The sequence below is a fragment of the Delphinus delphis genome, chromosome 6 (genome assembly GCF_949987515.2).
Source record: "Delphinus delphis chromosome 6, mDelDel1.2, whole genome shotgun sequence".
NCBI lineage: Eukaryota > Metazoa > Chordata > Mammalia > Artiodactyla > Delphinidae > Delphinus > Delphinus delphis.
This window is the reverse complement of record NC_082688.1, coordinates 100,557,571-100,574,211: the sequence shown is the minus strand read 5'-3', so window position 1 is coordinate 100,574,211 and position 16,641 is coordinate 100,557,571. Positions and strand designations below refer to the sequence as shown.

Sequence of the window (16,641 nt, the reverse complement as noted above, 5' to 3'; positions counted from 1 at the left end):
GTATGTTCAGAGTTTGGACGGAACTAGCCCACGGTAGGCGGTCAAAACACATGTGTGGACCTAGTATTGTTTGAGCGTTTTGTGTTGTGAGCCAGGTGGAGTAAAGCAGATCCGCTCAGCTCACACACCGTCCCCCCCACCATCTCCCCCGCACAGAGATGATGACTTCTCCACTCATGCCGAAGGGACACACACACCGCACCTCCTTGTCCGGGCTGCGCCGGGTCCGGGGATGCGCCTGAGAGCCCCAGGACTCCTGGCCTTTCTGCTCACGCCACCGGGCCAGATTACTCCCCTCCCCTCCCCGACGCCCGCGCTCCAGCTAGCTGCCGAGAGCTCGCACCATCCTCCCGCCGCGGGGCTGTCCCTAACGCGGCTGCAATCCATTGACCCGGAAGGGGCGAGATCAGCGCAGCGGTTCCACTCCCCGGGGCGCACAGCTCAATGCGCCCTGGCGCTGGACGGGGAGGAAAAAGTGGGACGCGGAGGCCCGGCTCATTTACCGCGATGTCCCAACGCCCGGGGTCCCGAACCGCGGCAGACAACTCCGGGGGCGCGAGGCCCGGGCGAGCGGAAAGCGCCGGGAGCTGAGACCCGAGCGCCAAGGTGCAGGTTCCCGGCCCGCTGCTCTCCCGGCCTCGGTGGGCGAGGGCGATGTGGGCCCGGCTCTCCAGGTTTCCCCGGGGAGCCTGAGTTCTTTCGGTAACGAAGATTCGTGATCGCACCGCTTGAGAGGGGTTAGCAATCCTTTCCACGTCCAAAATCTCATTTGATCCTGGCAGCAAACCAGGGAAGAAAGGCAAGCCTGCGGATCTGAGAGAAGGATTTGAACTCCGGGCTGCTGATGTCAATTTCTTCCAAGGTGCCCTTTCTTCTACGACTTCCTAGAGCGCGGCAGTCCGCCGAGAGAATTCCACTCTAGAATAACGTGCTGGAAGGTTTGTGACTTAAAGTTTTTAATCGGGTTGCCCTCCCAGCCGAGCTTGGAAGGCGAGGACTCTGCCGGCTCCCAGAGAGGAGTGGGAAGAGCGCCTACCCGGCGTGCTCTGAATGGAAAGGTTCTAAATTCGTCGTGTTTTGGGTGCCCGGCTGGCTGTAAACACACGCCTAACCAGACAATCGCTTGCACCTCTGCAGGGAGGAGGATACCATAATACTGTTTTTCTAGGAAGTCGTGAAATATGTTTTAGAAGTGTTAAAATATTTGATTCATTGTTTATTCTACATATTTACGCTGAGGAAATAATCCAAAATGTTGACAAGGATGAAGATGTTCTCTGAAGCCTTGTTCACAGCGACAGAAAAAAAAAAAGCTGTAATGTAAAAGTATAAACAGTCTATTATGGTTCATCCATAACATGGACTATCATATTACCATTTTAAAATATATCTGTAAAAACTCTTTAGAGAAGCTACACATGCTCATGATGTAAATTTAAAATATACAAGCTCGCATATCCCCTATGAGCTCATACATGCAAAAATATATAAAGAAGGAAGTGAGCTAAAATATCATCTCCGGATGGATCTTGTTTTTCTTTTCAACTTTTCCTAATTTTTTCCAAAGTGTGCATGACTTTTATAATCAGAAAAAAAAAACAAAATTTAAATAAATGTATGAGTCATTGAAAGATTTCGATGTCTCTGAGGACAAAGAGATGTCTCTTTGTGGGGGGGAGGAGGGAGGAGTTCTGTTTTGGCAAAACAGGGGTCCTGGTGCACCTTGCCATTGACGAGCTGGGCCACCTCTGGAGTCGCTCAACCTCTCTGATTTCGACTCTTCACTAATGAAAGAAAAGGAAAGCTGGAAACACTCAGGGTATATCTTCGATGTAAAGATTAAATGATACGATATATAAGAAATTATTTCTTGACTGAACCATCAAATTTGCCAAAAATTTGCATGAATTTTTCTGAGAAATTTTGCGCTCACTAGCCTGAGGAGATGTGTACAGTTTATCTGGGTTTCAGGAAATAATAATGCCCAGTTAGTTCTTATAATATTGAATTCTCCTAAGAAGGTTTATTTAAGAAACATTGTATTTGAAATTCCAAAAAGAATTCTAATGAGATCTCATTTGGATTTTAAAAAAGTTTTTTAACTTCTTAGATTCTGTGCTACCACTGCTGACCCGGAATCATGTTTGACTGAACCATGTAGCGTGAGTAGTAACAATCGCCGATATTTTCATACATGTTATCTCTTAATTCTCACAATCATCCTGTGATGGGCTTATTCTTATCTCCATTTTTTTTTTTTTTTTTTTTTTTTTTTTTTTTTTTACTTAAGATTGGGAGGGTAAATACTTTGCTCGAAGCCCACAGTTGATATGCTCCAGAGTGAGGGCTGGACCTGTGGATTCCACCTGCATAACCACTGCACACACTGCCTCCCTTTACTCGGTCCGGCTGTGCCCAAGGAGCTTTCCCGAAGATTTGATGCTCGTCAAAACTTCCCACCCCTTCGTGGGGCGCCGCGTTCGTACACACATGCACACACACTCAAGACAATCAACTTTAGGGAGGATAAAGGGGAGGAAAAGAAGGGCCCTGGGGTCGTGAAGGGCAAGGTGAGCACCTGTCTGGCCCCTACACCCCGGCGGGGACTATTACCTTTCTCCTCCTTACCCACTCACGGAGCCTATAAAGAGGTCAGGGGCTCCCCCAATATAGCTCCCAAGTCCTTTCTTCGCTCCAGGTCTGAGATGTCCCTCCTGGGAAGTGGCGGATCTCGGCTCCCTACATGCGGACTCGGCTCTCAGTGAGACATTTCCACCTCAGTCTAGGCCGTGGAGGGTCCAGACTCGCTCCTCTGCGGTCCAGCCTCTGCTCCCTGGAAGGAGCTCTCAGCCTCCTGGCCCTTGCCGTGCGCGCATTTACACTCACGCGTGCAGCTCCAATCCCGCGGGTGCCCAGCGGTCTCCACCTGAGTTTTCCTCTGCCAGGCGTTGGACAGTTGAGCTAAGGCTAGGCCGGAGGGACCAACTAGGGTTGCAGAGCAAGGGTTCCACCCCCATCCCCGCACACCCTCTAGGAGAGTCCCGAGGGACCCAAGGTTGACCTGGGAAGCTCCCGTTTGTACTGTATTCACCGAGATACGAGCCGTGCGCAGGCTCTCTCCCGTTTTCCTTGCTTTCGAGAACCCAAACCTTTCGGAAGGTGGCTGGGGGTTGGAGAGGAATTAGAAGGACGAGAGAAGAAAGGACTGGGGCGGGGGGAGATGCCGAGTTAACACGTGGGTTCTGCGGGAACCAATGGGGGTCCGCGGTTTCGTCACCCGGCCCGGTCAATCGACTGGCAGGGATGGCCCAGAGGAAGGCGCAGTACGGGACGCTGGGTGTCTATCGTAGACCTTGGGTCTGCGGAGTCTGCAGCGGCAAAACGGAAAGCTCAGCGCGCTGCGCTCTGTGGGGACCAGGGACGCCCCAGCCCCGCCCCCTCCTCCTTCAGGATGTTACTGAACCCTGTCACCTCCACTCCCTTTTCGGTCAATGACATCCTGAGGCTGGAGCATGAGCAGATTGGCCCGGAGGCCTTGCAACTCAGGGGTGCACGGAGGAGCCCGGAAAGCTCTCAGTACCTGCTACCGGTCCCAGAACAGCGAGGGTCGGAGGTTCCCAGCACCGGTAGCGGCGACGGCGACAGAAGGCAGGAAGGGTCAGAGCCTCCTGAAGGTCCCTGTGAGACAGTCACAGAGATGGACGCTGAACTGGTGGGCGAGCCACGTGAGTACGCCCTCGGGTCTTGGCTCCTACAGGGAGACCAAGAGGTGGGGTGGATTATTACCAATCGGCTCGTGGGGGGACACGCATCTCCTGGTCTTCCCGGCTCCGAGGGCTAGCCCCGTTTTCCTTCACATGAGCAGTCCGAAAGACAGGACTCTCAGCCCCCTCTAACGTCTCCTCCAGACATCCTAACGAAAATGAGGTCCTGAATTTTGGGGGTTCACTATTTCCACAGCCAGTCCTCTGATTCCCACAGACACTTCCCCCCCGCCCCGACCCACAGCCACAGTTCTCAGAAACTCCAGCTTCTCTTTCTTACAGCAAAGCCCTCTACAGTATCTTAGCTGTGCTCCATCACCACCAGCTTTGCCAGCCATCTCCCACCCTCTGTACCCTAAACCGTCTGCCGAAAGTGTAACCATCAAAGCAGCCGGGCGCTTTGGGAGTGGAAACTCCGTAGGCTCTGGGGTCAATCCCAGCCCAGCCTTTTCTTGGGGCTTGCCGAGTGGCCTGACCAGTCCAGTCGTTCCTCTGCCTGGAGCACGGTAAAGGCAGCTCGCGTTTTAGCTGTTCTGGGAGACGAACGACTCCAGCGGAGTCTCAGCGCCTGGTCTCCGGAGGAGCAACCTTGTGCGCTGGCGGAGAGGCCAAGGCATCTGCGACCAGCGGCAGGAAGGGAAGAGGTGGACGGGGGTCGTGCTGGGCTGGCTCTTGCCAGCCGGGAAGTTTTGGCGGGAGAGGCTCGACATTTGGGGGGATGAAAAGGCTACTCCTCCTCTTTCCAAACCTCTGCGTCTTGGTCCGCAGCCTCCATGCTGGTGTGGGGGCTCCCGAGAGGCGCCTCGCAGGTCAGGCCTCCTCGGCCAGGCTGTGCCACGGACACTCAATTCGAGCCTCAAACTAACCACATGAAGAAAATTAAGATGCTGGTTCAGGGTTATTCGTCGACTTGCAGGCTGGTTATTCACCTGCTCCGGGAGCCTGGAGAACAGTACACTTTGCTGTGTTCCCAAAGAAACCTGTGAATTTTCTGCAGCGGACTCTAAACCTTAATCTCTCCCAGCGCTGCTCAGACAGCTCGCCGTTCACTTCGGCTTTGCCGAAAAAGGGGTCACGCTCCTCTGACCATCGCTGTCACCTGGCAGCTGAAGACAGCCGCAGGGCTTTCCTCCTCCCCTGGCACGCCCGGGGCGGCTCGCTGTTGTGCGGCTGCGGTTGTCGCCGAGAAGGGGCCGGCGCCCAGCTCCAGGAACTAAGCCCAGGGGCCATGGCAGCCACCGATCGCGCGTGGAAGGGATCTTCCCTGGGGGATTCTGTGCGCCTCCTCCGTCCTCAACTTGCTTGCAGGGACTCAGGGTGAGAGGGGCTCCGAACTGTGACCGGGAAGGCACGGAGTGGCCTGCAGCCCCTCGGTCTGCGTGGTCAGCGACTCCCAAATGGGGTCCTGCTTGTTCCACAGAGTCACCGAAGGCCAGCTGTTACTTTTTGATTTGCTAAGAAAACACACCCTCGTCAATATCTTTCCTCTTTGCGGGGAGAGATGTCCTAAGTTTGTCTGAGCACAGGCTTCTCTGAAGGAAGGTTTTATTTCCTCAATCTGAAATACCAAACAGCCCCTTGCCCCAGGAGACTGCGCCAGCGCGGTTGTGGATTTGGAGTCGGATTCCAAGTAGTACTGGCTCTAATTAGGGGCTTCCTGCTCCGCCTCGCCAAGAGCATACATCCTTTCATGTTCCCGGTTTTCTCCTGGCGTGAATTTCCACGAAAACTCAGCATTTCCTTCCTACCTACCCTTGGCTAAAAAGCAGAGCTTTGCCAAATCAGGAGATGTGGGAAGAAGGGAAGGAAAGTCTGCGTCTTGGAGGCCCCCCGGGCACAGTCGCCCAGGGGTTATCTTCGAGGGCGCTGCCCGACCCGAAGAGGAAGTCCGGGAGAAGCCAACGCCACCTGCTCTCCCGGGAGACCCCAAAGGAGAAAGAGGACGCTTTTTAAAACCAAATGTGGATCTTAACTTTACATATCCTGCAAAGAGAACCTCAGTTTCCGAGCCAAGAATCAGCAGCCAGAAAATATTTTTTATTTTATTTTATGTTGTTAATTTGGATACAGAGGATCGCGTCCAGGAAAGATGGGACGGGTTCCTGGTGCCAGTGGAGCATCTGATGACCAAAGAGACAAGGATGTGAGCAAAGATGAGGTGAAGGTGGGAGGCACTGGAGACCCTGGCACCTGGGCTAGAAACCAAGTACCCTGCGGTGCGCGCTGGGCCACAACAGATAGCCAGGCAGATGGGAGCCTCCGAGCAAGCACGTCACCGAGTTTTGGTTCTCTCTCTCTCTGCCTCTGTCTCTCTCTTTCCCCACCAAGAGCAATCTAAAGTCAGTCTCTATCTAATAGGCTCGCAGCAAAAGTTTCCCCAAGCTCGTCCACACTTTAGAATTGCAATCACAGAGAACAGCCCAGATACAGACATTCTAAGAAGAGAATGAAGCTTAGACTCTGGATCAAGAGTCTATCTTTGGGGAAACGACTGTACACTGGGTACCACTGAGTGTCACAATTTGCATTGTGTTCCAGCAGCTGCAAAAGCGACAGAGCTTGGGGGAAAGGAACGAGCTTTGGGACGGGGTGAGGGGTCAGCAGAAGGGAGAGACGGGGAACCGAAGTGAAGGCTACTAGGAGGGGAGGGGAGTCCCTTGAAAACAGCGTAAGAATCTCTCGGGTGAGCCTTAGGCTGGCGCTGACGGTGTTCCTTCCTGTGCTTTTAGAGTCCGGCCTCAGCGCAGCCTCGCACCCCTGCGATGGGACCCGAGTGCAGGAGCGCGACGTGGGTGACAGCGGCGGCGGCGGCGCGCGCGGGGATGGCTCGGAGCATCCCAAAGGGCGGCCCCGGCGGAAGCCGCGCGTGCTCTTCTCGCAGGCGCAGGTGCTGGCTCTGGAGCGGCGCTTCAAGCAGCAGCGGTACCTGTCAGCGCCGGAACGCGAGCACCTGGCCAGCGCCTTGCAGCTCACGTCGACGCAGGTCAAGATCTGGTTCCAGAACCGGCGCTATAAGTGCAAGAGACAGCGCCAGGACAAGTCCCTGGAACTGGCGGGCCACCCGCTAGCGCCGCGCCGGGTGGCGGTGCCCGTGCTGGTGCGGGATGGCAAGCCCTGCCTGGGCCCCCGCACGCCCGCCTTCTCCGGCCCCTATGGCGCGGCCGCGGCGCCCTATTCCTGTTTCGGCGGCTACGCGGGCGCTGCCTACAGCGCTCCCTACGGCGGCGGCTACGCCGGCGCGCCCCCGGGCCCCGCGCCCCCCGTACCCCAGGCCAGCTCTGGCTTCAGCGGGGGGGGACCGAGCGCCAACCCGCAGGGCCATCTGCCCGCCGCGCTTCAGGGGGTCAGGGCCTGGTGAGGCGTCTTGGCTCGGGTGCGCCACCCTGAACAGATGCTCGGTCCCGCCTCTCCGCTAACCTTTCGCGGCCGGGATGAGGGAGCGCCGCCGTGGAGGAAATATAGGCCACCCGATGGCATTTCTCTCCCGAGCGATCCCTGGGACTAGGAATTGCCTTCAACTAGCCATCCAGCTGAAGGCCCTGGGGGCGTTCTTCTCCCGAGAGACGCAACGCGGGGCCTCAGCCAGCCGCCCACGAAGCAGCACTGGGAGGGAGGAAAGCCAAGGGTGGCTGGCAGTTTCGGGCGTCAGAGTAGTAGTTCTGAGGCAGATGACTTTTCAGGCCTCAAATACAGGGGCTGAGAGGCTCCTTAATTTGTGTGCAGCAGCCCCAGGGAATAGGGAGGTGATGGGGGTGCTCTGGAGGGCCTCGATCCCCCGATTTAAGGCAACAGGTGGGGAAAGAAGGAGAAAAAGAGATGAGCCAGGGGAGGGGGATGAAGAGCCTGGAAAAGGAGGACCAAGAGGTCATGAGGACTTGTGCGAAATAGGTCCTCCTGCAGGGGGTAATCTGCGCCCCCCCACCCCTTCCACGGGCTGCGCTCCCTGGGACTCAGTATCTAGTGGAGCGCTTTTTTCCTGGAGGCACAATTGTTCTCCAGAAGATATCCATCACACTCTAGTTCTTCCCTCACTGTAAGTGCTTTTTTTTTGCGGTACGCGGGCCTCTCACTGTTGTGGCTTCTCCCGCTGCGGAGCACAGGCTCCAGACACGCAGGCTCAGCGACCATGTCTCACGGGCCCAGCCGCTCCGCGGCATGTGGGATCTTCCCGGACTGGGGCACGAACCCGTGTCCCCTGCATCGGCAGGCGGACTCTCAGCCACTGCGCCACCAGGGAAACCCCACTGTAAGTGCATTTTATCTCCTGTATACAGTTCAACCTCTTGAGTAAATAGACTAAATATATTAGTGTGTGTTTGCCTTGTGTGTAGGCCATTAGAATCTATCCACCTCTAGGTTTCTGCTAAACAACTTCAAATTAAAGTAAAAATGAAACTCAGAAGTTCTAAGTCTTCAGTACACAGGGAATTCCCTAGAGAGACAAAAGTTGGATTCCGCTCTGGAGAGGTTACCTCTCTCCATCTCCTTCCCTACCAGCCCCAGTAGGTTTTCTTTCAGAAGGTAGTAGGTTTCTAAATTCCACACCAGAAAAGGAGGCTCCCACTTGTCCATAAGTCCTAACAGGATGGGCAGGAAGCCTGAATTTTAGGGAAAGTTACAATTCCCCCAGGCGCAAATATGTCTGAAATCACGCAAACTGAAGACTGAGAACAAACTCATTTTGTTAATGGGAACATGGGAATCAAATAAGACAGTTGTCTTTGGCAGGTACTAGTAGAAAAATCAGGCTCTTTTCTTTTTCCTTGGATATCATTTTTTAGACAATGAAAAACTCTGCTTCTTCATCCCCTGGACCACTAACTTGTCAAAAGTTCAATTCTATTATTTAATAAATTCTAATTTTAATTAAATTGTACTGGCCCTGCATTTTCTCATTTCTGCATCTGCCCTGGTTGTTTTTTGCCAACGGGAAACAGGGACTGCTTGGTCCTATGTAAGCGATGCCTGACAATTGACAGCTTACATCTCTTAAAGTTTAAGTTAAAAACAACGGTAAGTATTCACATTTCTCCTTACTACCATTTCCTTATATTTTCTCTCCTTTTTGGTTTCATCCCTTTTCTCTTTTATTTCTCCATAAATATCTATTAATAAAAGTGTATTTAGAAACACCCTGCAGTGTTTTTCAATTATAGTTAGCCTTGCATCCCTGGGATAAAAATGTACATTTTAAATTAAGAAATGTCTGTATATATATATTTTAGAAATGTCTGTATATTTTAAATTAAGAAATCTCAGTAAATATTCCTTGGTCAGTTAAGCTAACACTAAAAAAAAAAATAGAGATTACAGTTAAAATCTCCATCATGAGAAAATTGTCACACGGTGATATCATACTTCTTTCACTTTGCCGGGGGGTGGGTATTCCTTACAAGAGGAAAAATTACCTGTGGACACTGGCCTTAGATTCATGACAGTTGAGTTTAAGTTTAATGCTGACACTCCCTAACCATCTGTCTGGCCCTCAGTTGTTCAGTGAGTTGTATTAAATTTTCCCGAGATCAGATTCTAAACTACTATAGGTTAATTTTTAAAAACCTTTTGCTCTTCTTTGGGCAAAGTTCTTACCTAGAAATGTAGGTCATCATTGTATGGATCTAGAAAAGTATTGATACTTGGCACAGAGTAGAAAATTAATAAATGCTATTCTCTTCACCCTCCCACCCTCTTGCAACCCAAGGAGTGGTTACCAAACACGTGTTGTTCTTTCTTTCTTTTTTTTTTTTTGGAGTATAGTTGATTTACAATACTGTGTTAGTTTCAGGTGTACAGCAGTATTGTTATGAATAGGCCTTGTCTCCTGAGCTCCCTCCATGCTTTTTGCCACATGGAAAAGCCCAGGAGGGAGAGCAATGACTGTGGTCAAGCCTGGGTGTGAAGGGGACAGGGGCTTCGTTCAATCATCAATATCTCAGTCATCACTGAACATGGGACACAAGAGAAAATAAGATTTGGCTGGCACCCTGAAGGAATTTATTATCTAATTGGATACCAGAGACTAACGTGAGAAAGGTATCTGAAAATACAAGGTGGTATATGCTACATGTCAAGTCAGACACACAATAAGCTCTCTAAGAAGAATGAAAAGCCAGTGTGAGCTGGGATGCTTAGAGGAGGTGGATTAAGCCTGGCGATTAGGGTGAGAATGACACTACTTACTGGGAGAGGGTCCGGGCAAGGTCTAGGACTTAGGAAAGGAGAAGAGTAAATGGGCACATGCCAAAGCTACAGTCATATTTTCTAGTAGTTTGAGATACAGGTCAAGGCCAGCTTCTGGGACTTTGTAAACTGCATTCAGTTCGCCGAGGGGCTTTGGAAGGCAGGAGTGGGTGTTGCTCTCACGTATAACCAAGATGTTCCATTGACCTGGGACATTTTCTGTTTTGCTGTCCAGATCGCTATAGCATGCATATTTGCTGACCTAAACGAACAAGCAAAACCTACAACAAAACCTTGTCCGTGTGCAACCCATGTGGCTTTTTCTTCACATGAGCATGTGAAAGTTTGAGATTCCCGGGACACCGACGAGATTTCTTTCCAAAAGGAAAGGAGAGTAAAGGAAAACTCTCTTCTCCCAACTCCCCACTTTAAGTGATCCTGTCAGGATCACTTTAAAACACATCCCTCTCCCAGATCCTCGAGCCCACCCCCAGCTGCCCATCTTCCGTCCTGTAATCTCTCCTTCGCACTGAAAGCTGTCCCTTTTTGTGTGTCTTACCAACCACAGCTTATCCAAGGCAGGGCTTTCACCAGGGAGCCGCTCTGTAAGCAATCAGCCTCTTATCTGCCTCGTTCAGGCCCGTCACTCCAGTCACCTCTTAATGTTCACAAGTTTCCCAAATGGGAAGTAATTGACCTCTAAACAAAACAAAAAAGCTCTCAGAGAGATAGCAGAGGTTCCTTTCCTGACTGTCCCAGGGCTAGGGTCTCACCTAGGCCAGGTGGATAAGTCAATAAAATTGCAGACTTCCTGGCTCCCCTTCCTCTGTCCTCCCCCACCCCGTCCCTTCAAGCCAGCTTCATCCGATACTATCTGCAAATCAGATGGTGTACGAGTCAAACCACAGATCTTAGGGTGGCCAGAGATTTCTGGTATTTATTTTTCGTCATTTTGTCATTATCAGGATAGAACGTTGAAGGGACATAGTTTTAAAATTCCATTTGCAAAGCGTTTACAGTCTTCAGGGTTTATACCAGCTCTTCATTATATCAGCCCAATGACTTGCCTTTTCCCTTTTTCACAAAACGAGGGAACTCCCAGGCATAACAGCTGTGCCCCCAACCTGCACCATTCCAAAAAGAGGCCTCTTCGGAGAGATGGAAGGTGGTGGAGGATCCGAGTCAGGAGTTGTTGGCCTTCATTCTAGGCCAGTTCCACTAGTGACACACTATGTGACCTTCAGCAAGACTGGTAGCCTCTCTGGGCTTCAACCTCTTTACTTATATAATTGAGGAAGTGCATCTCTGAGGCTATTATTCTAATTTGCGGTGGCTCCCTATTGATTTCAGATGCCTTTATTATTTTTTAATTCTAGGATAGATGATATATCCAGAAGACTACCTAAAACATATATGTTTAACAACCGGCACAATTTAATAACTGTAAAGTGAACACAGACGTAACCCCTCTCAAGGCAAGAAACAAGGAGTGCCAGCTCCCCAGCAGCCCTTCTCCCCAACCCCTCCAAATATGTAAACCCCTTCCCTCCTTCCCCAAAGGAGATACCAGCTATTCTGACTTCTGTGATGATAATTCATAGGTTTCTCTTTGTGGATTTACCCATATGGACACCTGCTTCAACAGTGTGACTGAATTTTGTCTGATTCTAGATGTTGCATAAATAGAATCATACTGCAAGCATTTTTTAGTGACTTGCTTCTTTTTTTCAACTTTATGGTTGTGAGGTTCATCCATGAGGTTGGGTGGAGCTTAAGTTTGCTCATCCTCATTGTTCCATGGTATCCCACTGAATGCATGTACCTCAATGTATGCATTTACCGAAAATGCGGCCAGCTGGGTGTCATAACACAGGACGCTGCTAGTGGTACCTTTCTCACAGGTACGGCTGTGGCTGCTGGATTCTCTAGCTGGAGTTGGTCCTGGCTTCTAGGAGCTGTTCTGCGTTGCAGAGCGAGGATCCATCCTCTGACAGATTTCTATTTATATAACAACAGCCTTTTGACTTCTGTATGATTTCATTGGGTACTCACCACCTCCATCTGAGGCAGAGCCTAGTACTGTTCCCATCTGCAGAGGAAGAGTCCAAGGGCTAGAAAGGTGACAGCCATGCTGTAAGTTAGTGACAGAACTGGGACTAGACCGCAGACCCTCTGCCCCCTAGTCCTGGGTTACGTCCAGTGAATACTCAACAAAGAGTTCAAGCTCTTACACAAATCAGGTGACTGTTGAGTGATACTGTGTTCTTCCTTTCCTGAGGGAAAAGCGCATGAGGGATGGGAGCCTTTTGGAAAGCATCCAGAGGGGATAAATATGAAGCAAGAGGCCAGAGAGGGTGGAGGTGGCGGGAGAGATATAACTGCATTTTCAGGCACTTATGAGCAAACAGAGTATTTCAGTGCTCTGGCTTTTGTACGCCCCCTGCCCATTTTTGTCTACATTTTCCTCTGACTTTGTGCCCCCAGAGACGTTGATTCATGCTTTCAGTGGCCAGCTCCTGAAGTGGAGAGAATTCAGCGCTGAGCTGTTTCTCCTCCGTTCCACCTCCCCCCACCCGGGGAGAGAGCTTCGTGGGAAGTCCCTCTGCCTTCCTTTTGCTCTGTTTAGACTCCGGTAAGTCCCCCTACCCTCAACCTGAGAGAAGGATGTGGTCTTAATGACACAGTCCAGATTCCACTGTAGGAGAAGCAGATATGCCGGCAGCCAGGCCACAGACCTCAGAGTGCTTTCTGGCTTTGTCCCTATAGCGCAGTCCTCATAAGCTGGTCTCAGTCATACCTGCTTCCTTCCCATCCATGCTTCAATGGCTCCTGCTTCCTCCTGCCACCAGCCCAGCTTAATTGCCTGAAACCCTAGGGACCGGGAAATTGGAATCCGAAGTTACGACGTAAGTGAGCCAAAGGTGAACTTTTCTTTTGATGGTTCCTGATTCCTGTCCTTCTCTGGGCCCTCTGGTGCCTCCCCTGGTCCTTCCCTGTGGGTCAGGTCTCCAAGAACCTGCTCCTGGAGCATCTTAAACCTCCCCATCACAATGCATTTACTCTCCATGTCTGTTGTACCATCTAAACTATCAGCCTCATGTCTGCCTCAGACCCCGATGTGTTTCCAACATACCTTGTGCCTGTCATGGAGACGGGGCTCAATACTGTTTGTTGATTGAACAAGTGAGTGAATCGTTGCTCTCTGGCTTTCCTGCATGGCCTCACAAAGTCTGCATTGAAGACCTGGGCTCTGACCTGGCTCCTTGGTATTCAGAACCCTCTGGAAGAAAGTCCTCCTATATGTGGATGGGGATCTGGCTCCTGGCAGGGGTCATCTAAGCCCTGACACCAGGGGCCCTAAGAATTTCTGTCAGCCAGGGGTTATGACCATGGTGACAAGAATCCCTGTTTTATTCTTCTAGCCATTCTCCTGTAGGTCAACTTAACTTTAATTAGCAAGTATTAAGGAACATTAGGTTGAACACTGTGGGGGAACATAAAACTAGTATCATTTTTTAAAAAAATATATAAGATCAGAGGGACTCAAGGATGCATAGGACAGAGTTCTTATCTTCAAGATTATAAAACTGTGGGTAAGACAAGTACCTATACAGCCAAATATCTATAGGAAAAACTAGAAAAGGTACATTATAAACATATAAATCCTTCAGTTCATTGAACATACTGTAGAGGCTTCTAGATATCATTCAATATGTTTCTCCCTTTCTTCTTTTTTTCTTAAAGATTCTTTTTTTTAAAATTAATTTATTTATTTTTGGCTGCGTTGGGTCTTCGTTGCTGTATGTGGGCTTTCTCTAGTTGCGACTAGCGGGGGCTACTCTTCGTTGCAATGCGCGGCCTTCTCATTGTTGTGGCTTTTCTTGTTGCGGAGCACCGGCTCCAGGTGCGCGGGCTCAGTACTTGCGGCACGTGGGCTCAGCAGCTGTGTGCGGCTTGCGGGCTCTAGAGTGCAGGCTCTAGAGCGCATGCTCAGTAGTTGTGGCGCACAGCCTTAGTTGCCCCATGGCATGTGGGATCTTCCCGGACCAGGAAATGAGCCCACGTCCCCTCCATTGGCAGGCGGATTCTTAACCACTGCGCCACCAGGGAAGTCCCTCCCGCTTTCTTCTTTAATAACAGAACCCCAGTGTTAAGCACACAACCTTCCAGCTAAAGGTATATTTCCCAGAGTCCTTTGCAGCTAAGGGTGGCCAAGTAACTAAGTTCTGGCTAAACGGATATAAGCAGAAGTGATGTGTGCAATTTCCGGGACATAGCCTTAAACAGAAGGCACCTTCCCTCCACTTCCTTTCTTTTCCTGCTCCTGGCTGGAATACAGACGAAATGTTGGGAGCAGTAGCAGCTATTTTAGATTTTGACAGAGCAACAAGATGGAAGAAGCCTAGGTCCCCAGCACTATGAAATCACCTTATCAGCTTGGGTCTGCTTACACTCCATCTAATGTATGAGAGAAAAAGAAACATTTGTCTTGTTTAAGTCACTGTTACTTTGACCTTCGTTATAGCAGCTGAATGCATATCTTAACTCATAGAGGACACAAGCAGGTAATTAGAAGTTTGGCTGATACAAATCCAGTAAATGTTTAGAGGAGAAATAAATCAAACCAAGGTAATCTAGGAAGGGACAATCAAAGAGAAGGAGCTTGAGACAAGCCCCTCAGATGGATGAATAAATTTGGATACCTGGAGGGGAAGGATGGAGAATCTACACAGAGGGACGTGGAGAGGACTACGGACCATAAAATGCATGGGATCCAGGGACTCTCTGAGGCAACATTGAAGGCAATAGTCTGGACATGTCCATGGTCATGGCGTTCAACTCATCCGCCCTCTCCCCAGCTGGTATCATTTACTCCAAAGGCTTAACTACCATCTATGCAAGTAACTCCCAAATCCCACACTTACAGCTCCAGCTCCAGCTCCACCCTCCATCCTGAATTCCAGCTCCAAACTGCCCATTGTTCCCTGGACATCTCCATTTAAATGTTTCCCAGACACCTCAATCGAAAACCAAACCCACCTCTCTCTACCTTCCTCCTGCCAAACCTGCTCCACTTTCCATATTCCCTCTCTTGTGATCCAGGATGACACTCCATTGTCCTATTTCACTCTCTCCTCTCCCCTACCTGCCTATTTTGTGTTTCCACCACTACTATCTAAGCTCAAGTCATCATCTCTCGCTTCATCATGTGCAATTGCCTTCTAACTGGTCTCCCTGCCTCCACTCTCTTCCCTCCAGGCCATTTCTCATGCTGCTATAGGATTTTTTAAGAAATCTTGTCTACTCCTTGATGAAGACACTTTCAAAACGCAGACCACATTCTTTAACCAGACATATTGAAATATAACATATATCCGGGAGAAGTGCAGGAATACTACACGTACGCCTAGTTCGCAAAGTGAATTTCCCATATAATCAGCACCGAGATCATGAAACAAAACATTAACGTCCCCCAAAGTTCTTTTATGCACCCCCTTACTGTCACTTACCCCAAAGGAAACTACTAGCTTGACTTCAAACACCATTGACTAATTTTGCCTCTTTTTGACTTTTCCTGAAATGGAATCACATGGTGTATATTCTTTTGTCTGGTTTCTTTCACTCAAGATTATGTTTATGAGATGCCTTCATGTTGTTGTGGGTAATTGCAGTTTGCTCACGGCTATAGCTGGTTGAGTTTTCCATGGAATGATTACACCGTGATAGATTTATCTGTTCTACTGTGGATGGGCATTCGGGCTTATTATTTGGGGGTTTGGGGGTTATTATAATTAGTGCTGTCATGAACGTTCTTGTGCATGTCTTTTGGTGAATACATGAGCACATTTCTGCTGAGTATGTGCTACATGTGGAAATTCTGGGTCATGAGGTATGCATGTGGCCAAGTTTGGGAGATGCCACTGCTTATCCAGAGTAGTTGTATGAACTTACGTTTCCACTAGGCGCGTTTAAAAGTTCCAGTTGCTCCATCTCGTCGACACTTCTTGTCAGCTTTCCTTTTACCTCTCCCTCCTTCCACTTTCTTGCCGAGACATGGCAACGCAGGCAGGTAAGGAGTGCTCCGTGAATATCCGAATAATGGGGTGGTTGCGTGGAAGCACTGGAGGAGCCGTGGGAGACCGGTTTGAAGATATGCCTAGTCAGTGTGCAGAGAAAAATAACAAATGCTTATGAAGCCCACGCTAAGTGCTCAGTGTTTGGCATTATATCACGTAATTGCCATAATCACTCTCTAAAGTCTAGGGTCCAAGGAATCCAACGAGCTCCCAAATTAGGAAACTGAGGCTGGGAGTGTTAAAGAAACTTAACCAAAATCACCACCACTAAAGATAGAGGTAAAAATTGAGCCTCCAAAGTTCATTTACTTTCCATTATGTTCGGCCGCCGTTTCATACACATTACAGGCTGCTGCTTCTTACTGTTATTTAAATACCTAACCCTACGGCTATATTTGCCAGTGATGGAGTCTCCGACACATGCTCTCTGGCTGGCTGTGCTTCTTTCTGAATCCCGACATTTCCATCCCAACCCCAGAGAGAGTCATCGGAGGGAAAAGGTCTGTCCTCAGGAGCGCATTCAGATGTTTGGGATGGAAAAGATCACAGATATTCCCATGGGGCCCTGCTCTCTGTGAGGGACATCTGTATCTAGAATCAGTCCTGTATGTAATCAACAC

General features: G+C 49.9%; 1 protein-coding gene across 1 annotated transcript; it reads left to right on the top strand.

Moving 5' to 3' along the window:
• Nucleotides 1-3,451: 3,451 nt before the first annotated feature.
• On the top strand, nt 3,452-7,122 carry NKX2-6 (NK2 homeobox 6). The gene is made up of 2 exons (XM_060013571.1): nt 3,452-3,725; nt 6,494-7,122. The coding sequence occupies exons 1-2, from the start codon at nt 3,452-3,454 to the stop codon at nt 7,120-7,122; spliced, it is 903 nt and encodes a 300-aa protein (XP_059869554.1).
• The last annotated feature ends 9,519 nt before the right edge of the window (nt 7,123-16,641 follow it).